At 45.1% G+C, this 17,834-nt stretch overlaps 1 protein-coding gene across 2 annotated transcripts in view; it reads right to left on the bottom strand.

Annotated features, from left to right (window-relative positions):
* Positions 1 to 16,614: 16,614 nt before the first annotated feature.
* LOC112995563 (myosin heavy chain, skeletal muscle, adult-like) overlaps positions 16,615 to 17,834 on the bottom strand; it is a 44,211-nt gene continuing 42,991 nt past the window's right edge. For both annotated transcript variants that reach the window (XM_064522516.1, XM_064522517.1), the window contains one exon: positions 16,615 to 16,899. In XM_064522516.1, the coding sequence (XP_064378586.1) occupies positions 16,747 to 16,899 (153 nt within the window). In that variant the 3' untranslated portion in view covers positions 16,615 to 16,746. The remainder of the gene's footprint in view (positions 16,900 to 17,834) is intronic.

Genomic DNA, 17,834 nt, shown 5'->3' with positions numbered 1-17,834 from the left:
GGATACACATGTGCCAGAGAAAGAAGTCTCAGTTGAAATGAATTTTCTTAAAATACATGGCTTTTTGCTCTAAAATATCGAAGGGTAGTACTGGGGAGGAAAGGAGGAATGCGGAAGGATCCTTATCAGTCCTTTTAAGTTCAAAGAGTGTGTTTTCTAACCACTTCAGGAAGGACCTGAGCATGGTTAGAACAATCACTAGTGTGTAAATGGGTGTTTCCTGTGGTAGTCCTTGGTTGTCAGCAGAGTTTGCACAGACCACAGTTGCTATCTTGCATAGTGTAGGAACTTTATATTATATTAATCAAAACTGTCTGGCAATTAGATGTTTCAAAAAATCAAGTCCATCTGATTTGTGGTTTAAGCTTATGGAGAACACTAGAAGTGGTACATGTGTTGAGTGAGATATCTATAACTTCTGCATAAGACTAAAGAATTAACCAGACATATGGTGATATAAGGACATTTAAAATCTGCTTGAATGATTTAATATGAGCACATACCAGCCTATTCCTCAGCCCTTTCATCTATGGCTTGACAGGAATTTTCAGGAATTAATTATTTATTGTGTTTCTGACCTGCCCCCCAAAAAGGTGGATATTTTCCATCCATTATCCTTACCCTGGGACTACAGGTTGTGAACTCTACTCTCACAGACAAGCAAGGCCTGCAACTGTCTCTTTAAGAGGCAAAGGAACCTTGCTTACAAGGGAGCACTGGAAGATTTCCACAAGAATTGGGCACCCTTAGGTGTCTCCATCCAGTGAACTATAGTAGATGGACTTCCATCATCAGCAGATCTGGAAAGCTGTTAAAAAGAAGAGACTGAGACCCTTCCTAGGTCTTTCATAGGCAAAAGTTTCTGGAATCGAGTGCTAGTAATGCATAGTATGCATACAAGTTCAGATTACTGCTCTAAAAAGGAACAAGCTATTGTTAAATGGAAGCTCTACTTTCAGCTGATCTCTGTTTACTGTTTGTTCTCTTACTATTGCAACTACAAAGTGTCTCCAAAGTAAGTTTGAGTAACACAGTGCAGTCACATTAATACACAGTGGTATGGAAGCTTTGCTTTATAATTGCGAGTTTAAAATACCATGGAAAGAAATTGGTATTAATTTGCATTCAGGGAGATTACTGAAAGATAGCAAAATTCATCATATGATCGTATACCTAGGGGTTTAACTCTTCATCTTAAAAATCCTAATTATGAAGATTCCTCAAAAGTGCACCCTCTTTTGCGCTGTCCTTTCAGATCATACCTAATGCTCTTGCCTATCTTTGTGTTAGTCAGGCTGAGGTATTAAGGAGAATGTTGATTTCTCCGACTGAGCAGGGATATAGGGATTCAAAAATTTTGAACAGTAAACCGTTCAGTGCTCAGCATTAAACAATCCAATGCAAATAAAATGAATGCCAGTGTAATTCCAGCAAGTCCTGCTAGAACAAACAGCAATTAAAACATTTCGTTAAGCACTTAAAATTTCATTTGAGAACTGTAATATCATATAATTTTCTTTTTCCACTTCTCATCAACCAGAATTATTGAAAGGGAAAATTCTCTGCTTTTCCACAGATGATATTAAAATACATGTATTTTAAGCAAGAAAAAGTGATTGATAGCAATGGCAGCTGTGACAGAGCATGTGGTGTGCGTCACAAGATGAACATGAACTCTCAGTACAGGTTTAGAGAGGAAGGACCTTCTTCATTTGGATCAGCTTTGAAGAAGTTGGCAAAGGAAAAGAGATCAGAGAAAATACATGTGAAAAACAGGAAAATTCTGTAAGTTCATTGCTTCTGTGTCAGTGAGGATGATTTTATGATAATCATTTGTAACCATATCCTCTAACTGTTCTTTTTAGAAAGTAAAGATGATATTAATGAAAACTTGCAGGGAGCTTATCTTTGAAAGTTCCTGTTCCATAGAATGAAAAGTCCTGCAAAGAGAGGTATAATGTTTAATCATCTGGTCACTCATATGACTGTTCGTGAAAGGCCTCTGGGCTACACAGTATTTGTTTTGGCTCGACTGTCTTTCTGGAGTACTTACTGTTGCCTAATGAAGGGCAGCTATTTGAGTGCTAGTTCTTGGGAAAAGATCCGCTGAAAGAGTTATCAATACCTTAGTGAAAAAATGAAAATGAAATGGATCCTGCCAGCCATTAACTTTCTCTCAATCCTGTTCCTGTCTCTGCAGGGCTGGACTCCACTAGGACTGGAAGCAAAACACAGCACAGTCAAAAGAGAAGAGGCAGAATTAGCGCAGTCCCTGGATATAGAACGACCTGCACAGCAATGTGGTGTGGGCAAGGTGCTGGAATGCTGACATTCCCCACAGAGGAGAGGAGAGTCACGCATGCTGAAAATAGATGTATCTTGAGAAAAGGATCAGACAGCTGCCTCACTTGCTGCCAGCCCTTAAGATACAACTTCTTTTCCCTCAGGCCCTGTGGCTAGCAGATGGAAAAAGAGAGAATACTAAGCAACACAACACAGTTAAAATGTGGACATAGACCCAGATTCCCAGCCTAGAGCGAGGCAGAACATCACATTGAGTTTTGCTTTAAGGTTTACATTGTGAACTGGAAACTTGCTTTATAATATTCCAGCATGAAAAGTAACTGCACACCCTGCAATTGAGATATTTGTTTCATTGCTCTAATCCGGTAATTTCAACGTTATCATCACTGGGAGAAACTTCATGGCCCTTGATCAGGTGACAGAACCTCCTGCCCAAATTAAACGTAGGAAAAGAGTGATCGGAAACCCCAGATCTTTCTGTAGGACCCACACATTCTAATTTACAAGTTGAAAGAAGTGATTGAAGAGGAACACTGCTGGTAAGTTATATTCAGCTAGATAAGTCTTTGCATCTTCTCTAGGCTAAAACGTGCTATAAACATGTTGTCCTGTGGCAGCCAGTGAATAGCCAGTTTACAGACAGTACAGTAGTGAGTAAATCGTGAGCACCATTTATCCTTTTAAAACAGTGCAACAGTGAAATGCTGTGAAATTCATAACATTTACATCCTCATCAGATACCTCTGGCGGTCTCATTAGCTTCTACTTTTCCATCATTTCCCAGTACAGCTGGTCTCAATAATTTCATACACATCTTGGGGAGATTTTTTTCTATCCACTAGAGCATTCACTCAGTGGGTAGGTGAGCATATCTTAGTGCACAAATTCATCCTACTCATAATGGAATTTCCAAATGTTAGGTAGCATCATGCCTTCTACTGAGAAATTGTGAATCTTCTGAATTCTTTCATGTGACTGTTCCTGAAGATTGACTTCTATGACATTTATCTCTTACCTGACAGACTCTTTGGAGAAAATTCATTCAAGCCAATAAGCAGTAGCACATTCCAACATAACGCTGAATGTACTTGTGATGAACATGCCATCTGATCTTTGCCTTGCAACATTTTGCTCTTTACACAGTGGAGTGACATGGGAAAACTGTAAGTAGAAAGTGTTTCAGAGGAATAACAAGATGCATTGCAGAGTAAAATTAGGTGTAGATGAGTACATTCTTACTGTCACCAAATGAAGCATAAAACATGTTGGCCTTCCTGACTACAAGAGAACTACTCATCCCCATCCCAGCATGAGGCCTGGGGATACAGCAAATAACCGCTGCTGGTCAGCCCTGCAGGAGGCTGGAGAGAGAGCTCAGAGCTGCTAGACTTCTGCTCGGGTTGGAAGCCTTCTCCTGTGGGTAGATGGCCCTAGGACTGAAGAGTGGGCTCAGGTGCCCACTCAGATACTAGCCTGTGGATAGGTCATTTCACCTGCTCTTCCTCAGGTGATTGGGAGGGCTTGATTCCCCAGACCAGGAATTGTGAAGTGCTCCAGTGTCACAGGAGGGACCAGCAATGCCTGCATGGATATGCTGCTCCTCTGACAGACCGACATTGACTAAGCCCAGGTGCACTCGGAAGAGCAAAGCACTATATTGTGCGTGTGTGCCCTGGCAGACCCAGAGGGTGTGCAGGGGTAAGGGCTGGCCTGCAGCACTCTGAGTGCCATGACAGGGAAATCCAGCCACGAAAGGGAAGAGATTGGGGGGCGGGTGGGGAGGGGAGAAGAATGAGAGAGAGAGATCCATGGGATGACTGAGATATGGGAACGCAGGAGATGTGGGGAGAGGAGGAAGAAAGGAGCAGTGGGCTAATAGGGAGCTACAGGTGATAGAGAACAGGCAATAATGTGGGCGTGGTGTAGAGAGGAGGGTGACAAAGCAAAGCTGAGCTAATCTCAGCTGTAGCATCTGTAGGGAGCCAAGACGCAAACTGGTTATCATTCATTTCAGAGTGGAGTGAAGATCATCTGTACTTCTGTGATTGCTGGCCAACACTTAACATTTTCCTTTTAGTCCCAAGGAACAAAAATACCAAAAGGAGCTGTGTCCTTTGGAGGTGAAAGTTGGGAATGATGATGAAATCCTGTCCCCTGTCACGTGAGGTGTGCATGACTGCTGTAGTCAAACACTTGTTACATGAGTGACATTTGGGAGTGCAGTGCAATCTCTATGTGCAGTCCCAGGTGGTGAGCACTTCTCCTGGCACTTGATTTTGTTACACTGAAATCAAAAAGCAGTTCAGAGAAATGAGGAATCCTGGCCTCAAAGCTCAGTCTTTCTCTCTGTGAAATATCATTTCTCCACTGACTTTCTGCCTAACATTTTTTCATTTAAATGCTCCTCTATGACTCTCTCTCTGAGAGGCTGGTCCCCAAGAGCTTTCTACAGAGCAAATGCAGCTCATAGTGCTTTCATATAGGGCCACAACTAAATTCATTGTCCGGTGCACATATAAACAGAACTCTGGAGCTATGAGACCTAGTTCCTTCTACCTGGCTTCTAGGAAGATCAGTGTATTTGGGCAGAGTGCACGTGGAGGGCTGTCATTCAGTTTGCATGGTTAGGAACATCTATTCAGCCACAACTCAGTAAGAAATCACCTCCTTCTCATCCCAGGTTTTTCAACAAGAAAAGCCTCAACTATCAGAACAACCGAACTTCCAAAAACTCCTGCTGAAAGTGCAGGTTGCTGCTGTCTGCAGTCAGCTACTCAGGCATAACTCTGAGGCTCCAAGTTGCCTGTGAGTACTGTCTTTGTAAGTATGAGGTTGAGACAACTATAACAAAGAACATTTGGCCTGAAGGTGTTCACTGCAGGTGACAGCTGCAACTAGAGACGCACTCTAATGGACCTGCCTGGCTGGGCAGGTAGGCATCAGGCCCATTGGGGGAAGGGGCAGGAAAGCTGAGAGGGGTGTTGGACTAGGTGATCCCCAGAGGTCCCTTCCAGCCTCAACTATTCTGTGATTCTCTGAAGGAAAAAAACACTTTCCCTGCCGGTCTCTGTTCCTGAGTAGTAACCTCCTCTCACTCCAAACACTTTGATTTAGCCCCTGGTTCCCACTGACACATGCTGGAAATCCTGCATCCCTTTATCTTCCCACAGCAGGCCTGAGTGGCAGATCTGAGGAAACAATGTCAGAACAGCCTTGCCTTCAAAACAGCACAGGGCACAGTTGACTGGCAACTCACAGGTAGGCACAGACTCATTCCCTCCCCATTTCTCCTTTGAAGAACCATGTTAGAGAAAAGAGTGCATCTGGACTGCCTCGAGGTGTCTCTGGACAACTGTGTCTCATGCCCATACCTTTCAGGTCTACCCACCACAGGAAACAATTAGGTTTCCGTAGCAAAAGTAGACACAAAGCATAAGGTCTGTATCTAATACTGTTGAACTCCATTAATAGCAGAGTGCTCAAAAATATCTTCTAGTATATGCCTATGGGAAACAATGCTGGAAGGTTTGTGACTAAAAATTGCAATAGGTGATCCTCACATAGCTTTCATGTTAGGATGTTTTTTGTTTCCACAAACTATCTGCAGTTCTTCTTTAGACGTGGCAGCATAAATCTATGCCATTGCCTTTGTCTCTTTTTCTTTCTACCAGAACAGTAAAAACAGAACAATAACTTTTTGATTTTGCTGAGTTTTCAAAGTACCTGAAATTTGCTTGTTCTTAATGTCCCTCAGAAAAAACATCTGCTAACCTCAGATGAGAAAGGGCCTGGAAGAAGAACCCAACTTTGCCAATACTTAGCGGTAGAGGGGCCTAGCCCTTTCACCAGTACCTCAAAAACAAAAGCGAGTGTAAATTAGAGAAATACCAGAGTAAGAAAGCATATAGTAAAAGATTTTCCCTGCCATTTGTGTTCTTTCAGAGCAAGTCCTTTCCTCCAGTATTGGTTTCAGCTGAGAAATTTTTAGTCATCCTCTGGGTTCAACAAGCTCTGTGGAACTCTCCCACATGCAAACCTTTCTAGTGTCTAGGAAGCCTTTTTGTCTTACAGTTTTGAGGCCTGGCTCTGTGCCTGTTCCATGATATTCTGAGCAGTCTCCAGTTCTCTAGTCTTGCTGATCTCTGAAAGAGCAAAGACAAATTCTGGTCCCTCTCTTTCTCACCTCTATTGTCCCCTCCACTGTGGAAGGCACCTCCCCATCTTCCTATCCTGTTTAACTGCTGTCGGATAAGGTTCAGTCTTCCCTTCAGAATACTTCACCTAACTCAGAGTGCAGCAGACAGGACAAGGCTTTCCCATCTGCTTCCCAGCCACAGCCTTTTAACAAAATTCAACAAGCCGTCTACTATGGACCAAGAACATATTGCAAAAAAACAGACAACTCCACAGACGACAGGGTGGAAGGGAACTAATAGTAAACTTTCTGTAAAGCTGAGGATAGGAATGTATCAGATTTTCCATAGGCAATGTAATATTTCATCAGCTCTAAGTTTTTGGCAATACATTACAGTCAAATACAGCCTTTACCCTCCAGAAATCAAACACAAAAGTGGACAACACAATCAGACTTCATAACTAATATCTTTAGGTTATTCATTCACCATCAGACCTCACAAAGACATCTAAGTGAAACATCATCTGTTATTCTTTCTTCATCGTATCCTATGATTATTTGTATAATTCAAAGTGGCCCATCTGCACAGTAGTTTTGTATGTTAGGTAGAGCTAGTGTTTAGCTAAAAAGTTGTACCTGTCATAGATGAGATCTCACGAACCAACAACTTTAATCAGAGTCAAGTAACATGTGAAGTGCCAATGACCAATCCTCTGCAAGTGATATATCCAGGCCTTTCCTAAGTTAGATTCCTGAGATCTTGAAACAAGGGTGAGGAGATGCAATTATTTCACATCATCATTCCCAGGCTTATCAAGATTTCAGCAGAATTAGACCCAATAATATTTTGCATTCAGGAAGTTTCCTGGTTCCTAACAATTTCAAATGGGACTTGCCATTTAAGAAGGTCATTTAATTTCCACTGAAGGAAGCAACAAGCCTGTGATTCATCGTAAGAAATTATCTACAGAAGGCATAATAGGCTTTGAATAACTAAAAAGATGAAAGCATAGAGTAGTATTCTTTCCTGCATAGAAAGATGATCTGCTTCCATTATGATCAGAGAGCCTGGAGGCAAATTTTTCAAGTCCCTGTTATTTTACTCTGAATAACACTTCCTCTGATGATGAAGAGTCCAGGAGTACTGCATATGATCAACTAATGTTTCATTCTCCACTGTGAAGTAACTTAAACACAAGTTTCTCTCTTTGAGTCTTGACAAAATACGGTCATCTATTCAGAAAATCTGAGTAGCAAGGCAATAGCGAGCCCAGGCAATATATGAGTAGATTCCTTCTACTGATCTGTGTTCCTGAGAAATCCCTGCTTCACAGCACAAAATATGCTTTCTCCAAACTTTCCACAGAATTCCTTTGTGCCTCTAGCACTTTCAGATCTAATGCCTCTTTGTGTAATTTAGGGCAAAACTCTCAAGATGTGAATGTTTTAGAGCATTCTCTCAATTTAGTGGTAGAAGTAGCTTTATTTCAGTAGACTGAACCCTACAATGGAACTTAGACAAATAGCCGGAAAACATACACATTTCTTCTCCTTGGTGCCAAAATGTGTTACTTAACACATGCATTTATGGAATAGACTTAACACCCATAGAGTTGCTAGAATAATTATCTTGAGAATGAAAGTGCTAGAATATGGCAAGATATGGCAGATAAAGGAATCAAAATATAAATCTTTTATAAAATAGGTTGTCTCATAATGCTGAAGTGCTCACAGAGCACAAGGCTAAAACACCCATGTTTCCTGATAAAAATAAAAGATATGAAGCATTTTTTACTACTTTGGGTTATTTTTTACATTAATCTTGAAAAACATTCCAGGTAGGATTTACAGCTTGCAAATGCTGTTCTCAGCTATGCTGTCAATATTTATAGAACATGCCAAAAGGGATCTTTGTGCCTGTGGAGTCATAATGAACAGTCTGACAAGGAATGTGTAGCCTCATACTGAAGATCTCTGGGTAAAATAAGACCTCTCAGGAATGCTGGCATAAAACAAAGAGAAATGCCGGAATCATAATTCCTCAGTGCAAAGCTTCTCATCCTTACACTTCTACTAAGATGTGGCTGTGCACTGGACCCTGGAGATGGTAAGAACACTTTACACATAAAAAACTCTTTGTTCTCCTTATGGGTGGTTGTTATGCCAAATTACACTGAATATGATGAATGCATTCTGTTTCCAGCATAGCTTGTCCAGTCCGGGTAGTTGTTTGTGGCTTATCTGGGTAAGATATGTCCTTCTGGGATTTAAACTATCATTTCAGATAAGCAATGCTAGAAAGGATGGAGCAGAAAAGGAGTTGGGAATGATTTCTAGGGAAAACTGAATGATGAAGCTAACAAATGAAAGCCTTGAACTAATCTGATCGTGTGGAAGGCAGCTTGGGCCAGTTATTGGTTTGGCTATGGCAAAGGCAAATGCATTCCTGCAGCTAAGTGAGCTAACCTTTGAGTCTATTGCCTATGAGAGCCTAGTATCTCAGGCTATCTCTGAATGGACTGTGATGGCCTTGCTATATCCTAATCCTGTTCCTCTATTTGGACACCAATTTCTGAAATGCTCAATATAGGTGTTATTTGACCATACAACAGGCAAGAGAAGTAACTTCTGTTTCAGAAGTTTGGGTGGCAGATTTTAAAAGCAGGAATGTCTCTGCTTTTCTGTGATGACATCTAAGTAGCTGCCCACAGAGTAGAAGTAACATAAGCTTGAGAAGGAAAGGAAAGAGGGAGGGCAAAATCAGCTAGAGATTAGAGAGATACTTAACACACAGAAATGAGATTTGAAGAGGAACAGCTCTTGAGCATGCGTCAGATTTCTATGGTTACTCAAATTCCTCCTATCTCCACAGCAAATGTCAGTGAAAGATATGTCAGCAGTGGGTCATGGCCAAGGAGGTGACATTCAGAATGCCCTTTCGATCACATGCTAAAGCAGCTGAACAGCTCCAGTTACAGAGCAGGTGAGTGGCTTGGACAGGCTCCAACAGGCTTCCAAGGAAAAAGCAAAAGGAGCTCGAGAATAACATGAAAGGAGAAGAAATAAGGATAGCAATATAAATTAGAATTACCAGATACTTACAAAAAGAAACAGACTATTTCATTTGTTGCTCTGCTGAACCCTGAAATGTGAGAGAAGAAGAGAGAGATGCACTGTGGAGATAGATGTGTTTAGATTTTATGACTAGCTTATTGTTGCTATAAGAGGATGTTACAATTACATCCAAAATTTTAACATGCCTTCTTCATAAAAAAATCAATGGTTTTTGAACATTAAAACCACTTAAATTACAAAAGGCCTTTGCAGGTGCAGCAACATTGCAGTATTGCTGTAATGTAAGATATTTTTACTGGTACTTTCCATGTCAAGTATTTACATTAAAAAAGGAAATTCTCCAAACTTACTTTCACTTTGGAGACTAATCTACAGCATAATACCTCTCAGTGGAGTACAAATTATACTGCTGTTCATGAAAAAAATAGGCTAAAAAACCCTCAACTGCAATGCAGAGGGAAGGCTCCTGCTCCCCTGAAAAACAAGTCAGTTGCAGACAGCAGAACAGCCTCAGTGGTGGGCGCGTGCTGGAGATGGAAATAATGGAGACACGCCATCAAACAGCCAGCAGCCAGGGTTTCAGGCTGCTCGTGCCTCATGTGGGAGACTAGCAGTTAGAGGAGGCCAAACAGCACCTCCATCCCCTTTCCTGAGGAGATTCCCTACTCACCATGCTAAAGGCTACCAGGGACAGATTGTCACAAAGTACTTGGGAAGGTCTGAGTTTAGCTTAGGAGAAAAGGGTACATTGAGATTTCAGCAAGAACTGTGATTTGGGAAAATGTATTCCATATCTTCTGTAGCTCTAGGTGCAGTGCTAACTTTGCTCAGTCACTGCTTTGTCAAGCAACACAGGTGTATGTTGCTTTCCTTTCAAATCAGTTTCTTCAGCTCCCTGAGAAGTTCCTCCAGTAGGCCAATATCTTCCTGGAGCAGGATGCCGCATTGGGTCTCAGAGCAGATCCATCTCATGAACCTGCACTAATCTCTGTCTCACACATTTGCTAAGCTTGGCCTGTGCCTCTTTGTGCCCCAATTCCAAAGCCTTCCTGCGTACTGAATTTTCTGCCAACAGTACTGTCCTGACTGCAGGAAGGCTGCTGGCATGCATGGGATGGTGGTGCCTGCTCCCCAGAAGGTGGAAAGGCACTGGCATGAAACCCTAAGAGCAAGGCTCAGTGAAACCCTAAGAGCAAGGCTCATCTCCACTTACGGAGCTGGCAGCGTTCCTGGGGTCCTAGCAGACAGATTCATCAGTGCCTGAAGAACTGAACAGCTGAATTTGGCTTTACTGACAAAGAGTATCTGAAGGGAAATATTTTCAAACATTTGCACTGCTACTACTAGAATGATGCTTTTGTGCTCAGGAGATGCCCTGCAGTCCATATAGGACAGAAGCTCTCTTTGAGAAAATCAGCTGCATCTATTTTAAACTTTCTCTGAGATCTTTCTTTACAGCTATTAAGAACTGATGATTTTCATAGGACCTTTGTACTAGCACTTACCAGGTGACAGGCAGCCTGACTCTAAAAATAGTGTGTCAGTGCAATTAACCTCTTACCTCCATGCACAGCATAAAATTACAGTCCAGAAAAAAAACAGTATTTGTTTCCTATTGGCATTCCACCTAAGTCTTAATAATATATCAATGGAATCCTCAGCTGCCCAGCATTGTTAATCAATCATAGGATGATATGTAGGACTAGAGCAATCATTCTAAAAATGCCTTTAGGAACAGCACACTTTGACTGAGATACTAACTTGGATGAAAAATTTCAGCATTTATGTTTGAAGTTTCAAGGATCCTAAAAAAACCAATAACACATTGTGTAAGAATGATGAGACATTAAAATCCTATTATAGTTCTCAAGTAATGCAGATCATATATTTCAGATATTAATAATTTTGTTGTAAATATATTTATGATTTCATTTTGTTTAAAATATATTCTCCAAATTATAGTTTGTGCTTTTCTTATTTACATAATTACCAATCTAAAAAAATGAAATGTGAATTCTTTCCTACTAGAGAAGCTTTTTAAGTTTGCAATAATAACATGCAAACACAAATCCAGACCACGAAAATGCAAAGGAACAGATGTTCAAAAACACCTAAATATTCCTTTTATGTAGCTATGACACAATACTAACTTCTGATCTGTTACAGTTCCCACTTCCTTTCCTCCTCACCTCAACTACCATTCCGCAAGCATTGCTCTGTCTTATTTCATCTTCCCAAAAGTCCTTTGTTCCTCTTCATTAAATGTCCTCCTCAAATTTTGAGACTCTCTCTCCAGTTTTCCAAAGCTCCTTTTAATTCTGATCTCTTTGGTCCTGCCAAAGCGCACGGACAGTCCTCTCACACAAGCTCCCAGGATTGAGGCCCTTCACAGAGTCTGCACTGTAATGGTCACCCCAGGTAACTGCAGCAGGTGATCGCGATAGCCATTGTGGGGTGAAAATGGCACCTCCTGTGGCAGTGATACTGTGTGGGTCCTTAGTGCAGCACTGAACACCACTGCTTTATGTTTTATATTTTATGAGCCAACAGAACAGGATGCCCAAGTGGTCTTTAATGACATTTGTGGATTTTATCCCAGACCCTCCTGCTCCTGGAGGCAAAGGTCCCTTACAGGCTCGTGTTAGGGCAGCTTGTTTCCATCTCGGGAGCTGTATCGTGAAGGAAATGTAGCATTCTGAGCCAGGGGCTATTTTCACATCCTCTCTGTTGGTGTGATTGTTGTGCTGATCAGCGTGTTTTAACCAGGGAGCCAGCCTGCAGGCAGACTCTGGGAATCACTCCGCTACGCTCCACCCTGCAAAAGGCTTTCTCCACAGGCCTTGCCAGCCTCAGAGGCTAAGAGCTTCTCATCTGCGGAGGCTAGATCTCATCATCATCCTAGCATGCCGGGGGATGCTCCGCACCCCTGGGCCTCCCCCAGGACCTGCACTCCTAAGGCCCATCCAGAGCACAGCTATCAGAAGAGGTGCTACGCTTATTCTCCCTAGGCTGGTCTAGCAGGTGCGCAGCGGCAGGTGGCAGGGCTGCGGATCCCTTGTCTCGGCCTGCAGAGCCACGTGCTTCCGAGCAGCTGTGAGGCTGTCCTTTCTCTGAGGAGAGCCCGGTGTAAATGCGGCCCTGTGCAGTGACCAGTGGCTGCTTCTGTTAGCTCAGGGTCTTTTCTCCCAGTAGCAAAGGACCATCTCACTTCCAGACTTTCTTTGGCTCACGCCACTTGTCTCTGCTCTGTTCCAGTGGACGCGTGGAGTTGGCTGAACCATTTGCCTGGCTCTGGTGGCGACATCTGGGCCAGGAACTTTCACCAGGTTTAAAGGCCCCCAGTTTCCGGTGAGACCTCGTGGCTGCCCCGTGGCAGACAGGCAGCCCAGAGGGGGGGCCGCCTGTGCGGCTCCATGCTGCCACCTGCTGCCGATTTGTGCCTGAGTGATGAGGAGCGTCCGCTGCTGCCGGGCTGAGCTCCCCGCGGCTGCCGGGAGGCCTCAGGGGCCCGGAGTGCCCTGCTGAGGAAGAAGCCGGTGAGTGCCTGGGTCTTCAGAGCAGCAGTCCAAGCGGCAAGGGGGTAGCCACAGCCGCCCTGCCAACTGATGACTCCAGGCTTTGGTTCTCCTCTGCCTGATTGCCCGTGCTCCATATTACCATGCAGTGATACCTGGTTTACCGAGCTGCAGGAAGGGCGAGTGGAGCCAGGCTGCAGCTGAGCTGGATCTTGACTGTGCACCACGTGGTAGCCACTGGTTTGGCCAGAGGTGTTCCTGTGGCTCTGACACGTCCAGTGGCCCTGGAGGGATCTCTGGTGTACACCCCTGTTTCCCTCCCTCCGTGAGCGCTGGGAAGACACAGCCTGAGCAAAGGGACATGGCTTTCTGCAGCACTGCTGGCCCTCCTGACAAGCTGGGCTGGAGGAAGCTTGGAGCAACCCCCAGTTCTGTCTTCTTTCTCACCCAGAGTGGGATGCATGGGGTGGGGGAGGTAAAAGGATACGCTGCCAGGGCCACAGGGCCTGTCTTTAATTTGCTGATGTCCAAGAGAAGCGACACTGCCACGCGCCCCAAATTGATCCCCAACTGACCACTGGAAGTACCTGAGCAGCTGCTGTGTTCCTAACGACCGTGCCACGGATGCTCTCGGGGGAGCACTGTGCTGGGTTTGACCGGTGTCATTCAAAGGGGTCATTCTTGATTTATGCTCTTACAAGTGAGAGCACACTTGGGCCTGCTGCTGATTTTAACATTTTGGCTGAGAAAGGAGCTGTGCCTGCGCAAATCTTTCTGAGATAAGAATAGCATCTGCCATCTTAGGGCACAACACAGTTGTCCTACCCTGACGTGGCAACACATTGCGGTGAGATATAGAAGACAACCTACCCGCTGAGGAATGTCTTCGAGAGCTATTAGTGGAAGCGTATCATCTACAGAAATGGGCATGACCCAGCTCAGGAGTCTTGCAAGGGGCGGCTATTCTTAACTTTGGACTCTGAGGATGAAGGGAGACGAGTGACTGAGTGATCCTCCTGGCAGGGGCAAGCTCCAGGGCTCTGCGGGCAGCCCCCACTGCCTTGTCCCCCCTTCTGGGGACAGACTCTTCACTTGCGACGTCCCAGCCGATGGGCTGTTGTAGCCTCGGGTGCCAGGAGGGGCTCATTCCTCCCCGGCTTGGGCTAGAGGAGGTTGTTGGGTGTTTTGCTGGGATCTCACAGCCCAGGATCTGTGAATTTGCTGGGGACACAAGACCAGGCCACAGTCCCACAAACACTGCCCAGCTGGGCTTATGGCAAGCCCTCCCTTAGGGCATGCACTTGTTAGGTGTAGCTTAGGGTATGCTGCTGCCTATTTTATTTTCCGCCAGATCTATGGGCGCTTGAGAGGTACCAGGCGCCACGTAACTTAGCACCAGTGAAACACACAAGAGGCTAGAAGGCAAAACAGCTGACTTTGCTAGAGGGCTAGGCTGGCATCTCTGCGAGGTGTCAGGTGGCCTTCTTAAGGTCCTTGTGGTGGAAACCTGAGGTCTTCTCCTAAAGAACCATCTCTCGTTGCTCTCTTCCAGGCCGCAGTGACAGTGTCTTGGGTTTCTACTTGCCCATCCTCGCCACTGACACCAGAAGCAGGCTGGACTTCTCTGCAAGTGCGGGTGCGTTGGTGAGGCTGCACTTGGGAGCCAGGTAAGCTGAGACCCCTTTGGATAATTCCGTCTTAAGCATACAGCCTCGGAACTTCCCAGCAGGGTGAGCACCCCTTTGGAAGCAAAGCCCACGCCCTTACAGTGGCTGCTACGTGCTTAGACCAAGAGATCACTGTCAGTCCTCATCAGTCCTCAGTGACCTCCAGGAGCTCCCCTGGCAAGCTCTCTATAGAAAACATTGCAAGCAAATCAAGCTCAAAAGCTTTCAGAGACTACCTGTCTCAGGCTTGGACACAGCTGTGGTCTGCGCAGCCTACATCCCTTCAGCCCACAACACTGTTCCCACTCCCATCCTTGCTGCCCTGCTCGGCTCAGTGCTCAGTGGAGGAGCCATCTCTGCCTTTGAATACCAGCACTTGTAGAGTAGGCAGAGCTGGAAAGCTGCAGACTGTCACAGGCTTCCAACATCGACAGGTGCTCTGGCCTCTGCTCCTGAATGTGCTTCTTGCTTCCCTGTAGTGCCAACTGCGCTTCACTCCTCAGTTGCTGCTAACATGTTTCTGGTTCACTCGGCATCAGCCCTCAGCACGAGCCCCTTCGTTCTGGAGTCAGAGTGGGGGTGATTGTCAGGGAGCTCTTCAGACAGGGGCAGTGCTGCAAGAGTGGATGCAGTTGTCCAAGTTCCTATTGTTTAAAGGGTCCCCAGATTAATTTAGTAGTCCTCAGGTACTGCTAACCTGTGTCTGGTTCACTCCACACTCAGCCCTGCAGTCTTTGTGATTTCTGAGAAAATCCTCCAAGGTTGTCTGGCCTTCCTGAAAATAAGGGACAGAAGTTACTTGGAAGCTCAGAGCCGTTGGTGCTGTGAAAATATCAGCTTAGACACGTCTGCGTGCATGTCTTTGTTTTAACGTACCTTGACACTGCCTGTGTGTTTTTCACTCAAAGTAGGGACAAGGTGTAACATGTCAGAATACTCCAGCCGAGACAGCTAATATGAGAACTTGCAGATGCACAGCCCACTGTGCCTCTTCTGTTCTGAGTGGGGTCTGAATGAAGGAAAAAGTATTTGCCAGTTTCCCCCTTTCCTCTTCCCCTTCCCCCAACAAAACAGTAGTGTCAGCTTAGCCCCTGCATAGGCCAAAGGAAGGTACAGGTTTCTTACAAGAGGGGAGGAATATGCCCGTTAGATTTCTTCTTTCCTCTTGCCTGAGGCAAGGCCACAAACGGCCTGTTGAATGAGAGTAGATTTCTTCTTTCCTCTTGCCTGAGGCAAGGCCACAAACGGCCTGTTGAATCAGAGGTGACAAGGCTGACCTTTGAGGTGATGCACTGAGGAGGTGGACTGGTGCTACGCAGTGTCTGGGGAATGGGCCATGGAGGGGAGTCCTTCCAGCATGTGGCCCCACGCAGAGAAAGTACAAGCAGGTGATGGCCGCAGCTGAGGGAATCGAGGGTAGGAAAGACTGCGCAATTTAGGGGCACTGTGGAAGTGTCATAAGAGTGCTGTGTCTGCTGAAAATCGTCTCTCCTATGGAACTGTCTGTCCGTCACAATGCAAAACACCACAGCAGGTGGTAACTTGCTCAGAGATGGATGTCTAGGATTTGTGATTGCCAAGATCACAAACAAGAGAGCGCAAGGAAAGCACAAAGAGTCTGTGAGGGCAAGAGCAGTTCAAGGAGCTGTTGGAGACAGAAGGGAGCACAGGTTGACCTGTCTCTGCATGAACTGCTAGCTTGTAAGTATGCACTTCCTCCATCCAGAGTTTGCATTAGTTTCTCCCTTCCCCCAGCCAGGAAAAGTAGGCAGTCACCTGTGGTTTTACCTGACTGGGCACTGAAAACTTGTGCAGCAACGCTGGTAGCTGATGGTCAGAGATAAAGTTAACCATTCAGCAATATCCAAAGCTTAATGAGGGAGCCAGGCAGGAAGAAAAGAAGCCACTGCTCAGGGTGTGTATGCAAAGCAATCTATGGTCTTTATTCTCTAGGCATTGAGGCGGTTACAAAGACTAGTTACAGGAGAGAGGGACAGAGAGGTTCACATTTTGTGCACCACCCCTGTCACTTTGCTGCCTCCTGACATCCTCACTCTTCCTCTTCTATCTTCCTATGAAACTCCCGGCTCTTGGCTCGGAGCTTGTTGACCTGTGACTCTGCAATGTCCGCCCGCTCCTCAGCTTCCTCCAGCTCGTGCTGGATCTTGCGGAATTTGGAGAGGTTGACGTTGGACAGCTCCTCCTGCAGGGAGAGAGGGAGGAGGTGGTGAAGAGCCCAGGGCAGGGGTTTCCAGTCCTCCTGCCACTGGGACTTGTGGGGCTGCGGCTGTTCCTTGGAGGAAGGGGAAGGCCCAGACCCTCCATCCCCCACCCACCACTGCTTCCCCATAAGCCTCACGGACCTCCTCATCCTCCCTTGTTTAGAACATCCCTTCTAGACTGAGCAAAAGAGGCTCTGAACACAGAAAGGGATTAACCCTGGATTTTTATCACCATTCTACTCTCTGGAAGCTGGGAAGGAAACAGTCTGGGTAGTGCTTTAACTGAAAAGAAGATCTGTTAGTTTGGCTATTAAACATTTAACTAGTTCTCAGGGAAGTCCCTTGGGCCTGCTAAGTTGCTGAGGCAAGGTTAGGAATTTGCAAGAGGTGGTGAGTCTGTGAGATCTCACCAACCGTCCCCTCAGCAGAGTGCAGCAACCCTTGTCTGTACTGGACTCTGCAGCAAAGAAGCCATGCTCAGAGATTCCTAAAATCAGAGGCTGCAGGACTTCCCTCAGTTCATCCCTGACGGCAGAATGCCTAGAAAAAGGCAAGGTCCCCTTGCACAATTCTAAATTCAGTGCACAGTGTGCCTTAGGAGTACACAGGAATCTTTCCTAGAGATACCTATGTGAAACTCAAGATGTTTTTGATGAAATTCAAGAGAACATCTTCTTTTAAAAACTACTTGATATGTTGTACTTCTCGTATTATTAACTAAGCTGTTTCTTACAAACTACACAGATCTTGTATACCTAAAAATTGTTATCTGCCTCTGGTCTTGCATTTGCTCTCTTCTTCTCTCTCTTGTTTGGTGCTCAAGTACCAGGGTGATTTATCAGCATGTCAAAGACACTAAAGCCGTCCGTTATGGGCCAATGGCAGTTCCCACCTTTCTCATAATCATCTCCTCAAT

The sequence above is a fragment of the Dromaius novaehollandiae genome, chromosome 18 (genome assembly GCF_036370855.1).
Source record: "Dromaius novaehollandiae isolate bDroNov1 chromosome 18, bDroNov1.hap1, whole genome shotgun sequence".
In the NCBI taxonomy this organism is placed as follows: Eukaryota; Metazoa; Chordata; class Aves; order Casuariiformes; family Dromaiidae; genus Dromaius; species Dromaius novaehollandiae.
This window is presented reverse-complemented; position numbering and strand designations above follow the sequence as displayed.